This window comes from Trichechus manatus, unplaced genomic scaffold (assembly GCF_000243295.1).
Source record: "Trichechus manatus latirostris isolate Lorelei unplaced genomic scaffold, TriManLat1.0 scaffold00087, whole genome shotgun sequence".
NCBI lineage: Eukaryota > Metazoa > Chordata > Mammalia > Sirenia > Trichechidae > Trichechus > Trichechus manatus.
Genome location: NW_004444023.1, coordinates 9,749,551 through 9,754,730, shown reverse-complemented (window position 1 = coordinate 9,754,730; position 5,180 = coordinate 9,749,551). Strand labels below are relative to the sequence as shown.

General features: G+C 47.0%; 1 protein-coding gene across 1 annotated transcript; it reads left to right on the top strand.

Moving 5' to 3' along the window:
- The first annotated feature begins 1,435 nt into the window (after positions 1 to 1,435).
- On the top strand, positions 1,436 to 3,617 carry LOC101357649 (leukocyte immunoglobulin-like receptor subfamily A member 6). Its single transcript, XM_023736230.1, is given in 8 exon segments — positions 1,436 to 1,500; positions 1,502 to 1,569; positions 1,572 to 1,783; positions 2,057 to 2,390; positions 2,607 to 2,672; positions 2,675 to 2,824; positions 2,827 to 2,901; positions 3,151 to 3,617. Coding segments are annotated over 8 exon segments (1,353 nt in total). The 3' UTR covers positions 3,534 to 3,617.
- The last annotated feature ends 1,563 nt before the right edge of the window (positions 3,618 to 5,180 follow it).

Below are 5,180 nucleotides of genomic sequence, written 5' to 3'. Positions count from 1 at the left end.
TGGCATCTAACAACAACAACAACAATTTACATAAAATAAAAATGTATCACTTCAGTGAGTTTGGCAAATGTGGACACCGGGTAACCAACATCACAGTCAAGATTAGACTATTTTCATCTTAAAATATGCCCTCGAGTCCGTTTACAGTAAATCTCCTTCTCTCGGGCACAGTCACAAGAAAACCCTGATCTTATTTTTATCATTCTGTTTTTTGCCTTTCTAGAATCTCATTAAATTGAAAACTTGTAGTACAGTGTTGTATATGTGGATTTTTCACACATAGAAACAATTTTAAGATCTGTTCATGTTGTTGACTGTATCAATAACAGTCTCTTTTCTTTCTTTTTTAAACTAATATCCCTCAGTATGGATATATGAAAAACTGTTTATTCATTAACCAGTTGATGGATATTTGAGTTGTTCCAGATTTGCAGCTATTATGAATAAACCATATTTCCCTGTACTTTTCTTTGTACTCATAACCACAGTATAACTAGACTTTAACAGTGTAGTTATTTGTTGAATGTTGGCCTCTGCGGATCTGAGCTCTGCAGGGCGGAGTGTGAATCTGTGTCTTCCGCAAACCATCTCCAGGGACTGGCATGATGACTAGCAGTGGTAAGAGCCCAGTAACGACATGTACACATGTGCGCTGAAGGAGTGGAGGGTGTCCCCACAGAGAGAGCTTCTGAGAAGGGAGATGACGTCTCCTTGGTCACACTCAGCCTGGGAGAGACCGACTCTGGAATGGCACCGTGTTCTATTAGCTGCTAAGGTAGAACTTTTCAGATGAAGAAATGTCAGGCAGACAGTGGCCAGGATCAGGGGAGACCTCATTTTTGTCTGAAATGTCTTCAAAGTGCCTGGTGCCATCTCAGCTCCAGCTCTGGTGAACCAAAAGCCAGGGCCCTGGGGAGAGACCATTCCCCTTCCCATAGGGCTGCTGATATGACTACCCATGACAGGTAGGTCCCTGCCTCCCAGTGGCCACACCCTGTGCATCAGTCTGTCCTGCTGAGCGCTGTGGTCTCAATCACCTGCATAGCTGGGGTCAGTATGAGGAGTTGCCATAACCCCCAACATCATGGTCCTACTCTGCCTAGGAGAGATGTTTAGAAGGGGAGGGGAAATATTACTCTGAAAGGGCTTTGCCCCATAGACAGAACCTGGACTATCGGAAGACTCTAGAGCTTCAGGAGGTTCAAGGGGAGGAGAGGATCTCCTCAGGATTCAGGGGACAAATTTCTCACCTGGATCTCTCTTCCAGGGCTGAGTCAGGGCCAGAGGATTCAAGTGCAGGCAGGGGAGTCCTCCCCAGTGTTCCCAGGTCCCATCTCCTCACTGGGCACAAGATGCCACCACCAGGCACCTGGATATGGAGAGCAGATTGGTGGAGAATCCTGGGAGGGTCTCAGAATCCCGGGAGGTCCTGAGGATGAGAGGTGAAGGAATGAAAGGGGGAAATTTGGGGACTTCAGCCACTGATTCCCTCCCAGGGACCTCCCCATATCACTGTCTGGGCTGAGTCAGGCTGAGTGATAACTTTTGGGGAGACAGTTACCATCTGCTGTCGGGTTCCCTGGAGACCGAGGAGCACCATCTGGATGGAGATGGAAGGCCATCACACTGGGACACTGAGAAACCACCGAGGCCCAGGAACAAGGCCATGTTCTCCATCCTATTCTTGGGAAAGGAGTCTGCCAGCCAGTATCACTGTTACCATCACAGCCACAGAGCCCTAGTGGCACAGTGGTTAAGAGCTTGGCTGCTAACCAGAAGATGGGCATTTTAAATCCTCGAGCTGCTTTTGGAAACACTATGGAACAGTGCTATTCTATCCTATGGGGTCACTATGAGTCAGAATTGACTCAACGGCAGTGATTTGGTTTTTTGGTTTTTATCGCAGCCATAGTGGTTGGTCAACACCAAGTGGCCCCAGACCTGGTGGTGTCAGGTGAGAGGACACTGGGGGCCCAGACACACAAAGTGTGCCTGCTCTCATGGGGTGTCTCCCCATTCACACTCCACTGCAGTGTGATAAATGGGGAGGTGTGAGCTCCCACTTAAAACAGCTGCCCTTTCTCTCCTAAGACCTGACTATAAACCCACCGTCTCAGCCCTGTCAAGCCCTGTAGTGACACCAGGAGGGAAGGTGACCCTCCAGTGTGGCTCATGGCAGGGAGATGACAGGTTCAATAAGTCTCAGGAAGAACACAAGTGCTCTTGGACCCTGGACTCACAGAAAAACCCCAGTGGGCAGTACCAGAACCTGTTCCTTGTAGGACCTGTGACCACCAGCCACAGGTGGACATTCAGATGCTACCACTGTTACAATGCCACCCCGTATGTGTGGTCACACCCCAGTGACACCCTGGAGGTCCTGGTCTCAGGTGGGAAAGTCATAGCCTTGCCCATGGACAACTTAAGGCCTGAGACAGGTTCCCAGGGGAGACCCAGGAAGGAAGGTGGGAGAGGGGAGATCATGGATCCTGTGACCAGACAGACACAATCATAAACACAGTGACACTGGAAATCCCAGCAGGGAGAGGGGAGGTGTTTGGGAGGAACCTGCCCTTTCAAGTCCACTGCTTGTCTTTCTCTCCCAGGGACATCCAGGAAGCCCTCCCTCCTAACCCAGCAGGGCCTCATCATGGCCTCCAGAGAAAGCCTGACCCTCAGTGTCACGCTGATGTCGGTTATGACAGGTTTGCTCTGTCCAAGGAGGAGAAACGTGACCTCCCTCAGTGCCTTGGCTGGAAGCCCCAGGCTGGGCTCTCTCAGGTCAACTCCCCACTGGGTGGTGTGAACCCTACCCACAGGGCTAGAACAAATGTTAAGGTGGATACACCCTCTCCCAAGAGTGGTCAGCCCCCAGTGACCCCCTGGACATCCTGGTCCCAGGTGAGAAGCCTCAGAAAATTTCATCCGAGTGCTCTGGCTCTGCATAGACTCTGCAGGGGGAGCCCCAGGTGTGATGGTCACAAGACAGGCAGAAAGATAGAGACAGGGCTGGGAGGGGGAAGATGAGGGACTCAGAGAAAACAGAGACACACTGAGACTGATGGGTCCTCAGAGTGAGGACCTGGTGAATTCCCAGGTCAGAACCGAGGTGGAAGTGGGGCCGCCCCTCACCTTTCTTCTTCTCTCTAGGAGAGCTACCTTGCACGCCCTCACTCTGGGCACAGCAAGGCCCCACTGTAGTCCCTGAAAAGAACGGGACCCTGCGGTGTGAGTCTCTGAGCCACCTGAACACTTTTCTTCTTTCCAAGGAGGGGTGAGCAAACTCCCCCACCCCAAGTCTGAGAACACAGCACCAAGCTATGCTGTACTAGGCCACCTTCACCATGAGCCCTGTGTCCTCAGACCATGGGGAGACCTACAGGTGCTATAATTAAAGCACCTTCCCTTACCTGTTATCAAAACCCAGTCACACCCTGGAGCTGGTGGTCTCAGGTGAAGAACCCCTGACCCTGTCCCCTCTGTGTCCTGATGGTCAGTTCATGGATGAATTTGGAAGGTATTATGCTGAGTGAAATTAGTCAGTCACAAAAGGAAAAATATTGTATGAGACCACTATTGTAAGAACAAAGAAAAGTTTAAACACAGAAAAAAAGCATTATTTTATGATGTCTTAGTTATCTAGTGCTGCTATAACAAAAATAATACAAGTGGATGGTTTTAACAGAGAGAAATTGATTCTCTCACAGTCTAGGAGGAGAGAAGTCTGAATTCAGGGTGCCAGCTGCAGGGGAAGGCTTTCTCTCTCTCTTGGCTCTAGAGGAAGGTCTTGTCATCAGTCTTCCTCTGGTCAAGGAGATTCTCAGCACAGGGATCCCGAGTCCAAAGGACGCACTAAACTCCCTGTGCTTCTTTCTTAGTAGTATGAGGCCCCCATGTCTCTGCTCCCTTCTCTCTTTTATATCTCAAAAGAGACTGGCTGAAGACACAATCTTGTAGATTGAGTCCCGCCTCATTAACGTAACTGCCACTAATCCCCTCTCATTAACATCCTAGAGATAGGATTTACAACACATAGGAAAATCACATCAGATGACAAAATGGTGGACAATCACACAATACTGAGAATCATGGCCTAGCCAAATTGATACACATATTTTTCACGTAAAAACACCAAACTTAATGGTCTGACAGAGCCTGGAGAAACCCCCAAAACATTGGACCTGGGATGCACTGTTAACCCAGAATTGAAACCATTCCCGAAGCCCATTCTTCCGACAAAGATTAAAAGGACTACAAAACAAAAAATAATACAGGTGAGGAATGTGCTTCTTAGTTCAACCAGGTATACGAGACCAAATGGCAGCTCCTGTCCAAAAGCAGGATGAGAAGGCAGAAAGGGACAGGAACTGGTCAAATGGACACAGGGAACCTGGGGTGGAAAAGGAGAGTATGCTGTCACATTGTGGGGATTGCAACTAATGTCACAAAACAATATGTGTATATATTTTTGTATGAGAAATTAACTTGAGCTGTAAACTGTCACCTAAAGCACAATAAAAAAAAAATCATCTTAATAGATGCTTTGAAGACCAGTAGATCTTAATAACAAGCTTTTGATAAAATACACCACCAGTTCCTGATGAAAACTAAAACTTACCAAAAATAAAAGAGAATTTCCTATAATTTATCAAAGTATATTTTCAAATCTACAACCAGCATCATTTTCAAAGGTGAAAACTTGAAGTCTTTCCCCCTGTGATTGAGAATGAGACAAGGATGTTCACTATGACCATTCTATTCATCATGGCACTGGAGGTACCAACCAATTAAATGAAGCAAAAAAAAAAAAGCTAAGCAGTGAAATGGATGGGATAAAACTTTACTGTAGATTACACAATTGTGTGCTTAGAAAATCCAAAATAATATAAAGATTTATTATTCAAATTTTAAAAAGGAACTTTCCAATGTCACTGGGTCCATGCTACTTAAAAAAAAAAACAATTGCACTTCGGACTTCCATTTCTGGACCAAGATGAAATAGATGCTTGTCTCCCTGTCTTAGTCATCTAGTGCTGCTATAACAGAAATACCACAAGTGGATGGTTTTAACAAAGAGAAGTTTATTTCCTCACACTCAAAGTAGGCTAAAAGTCCAAATTCTGGGCGTCAGCTCCAGGGGAAGGCTTTCTCTCTCTGTTGGCCTTCGCGTAAGTGTTCCC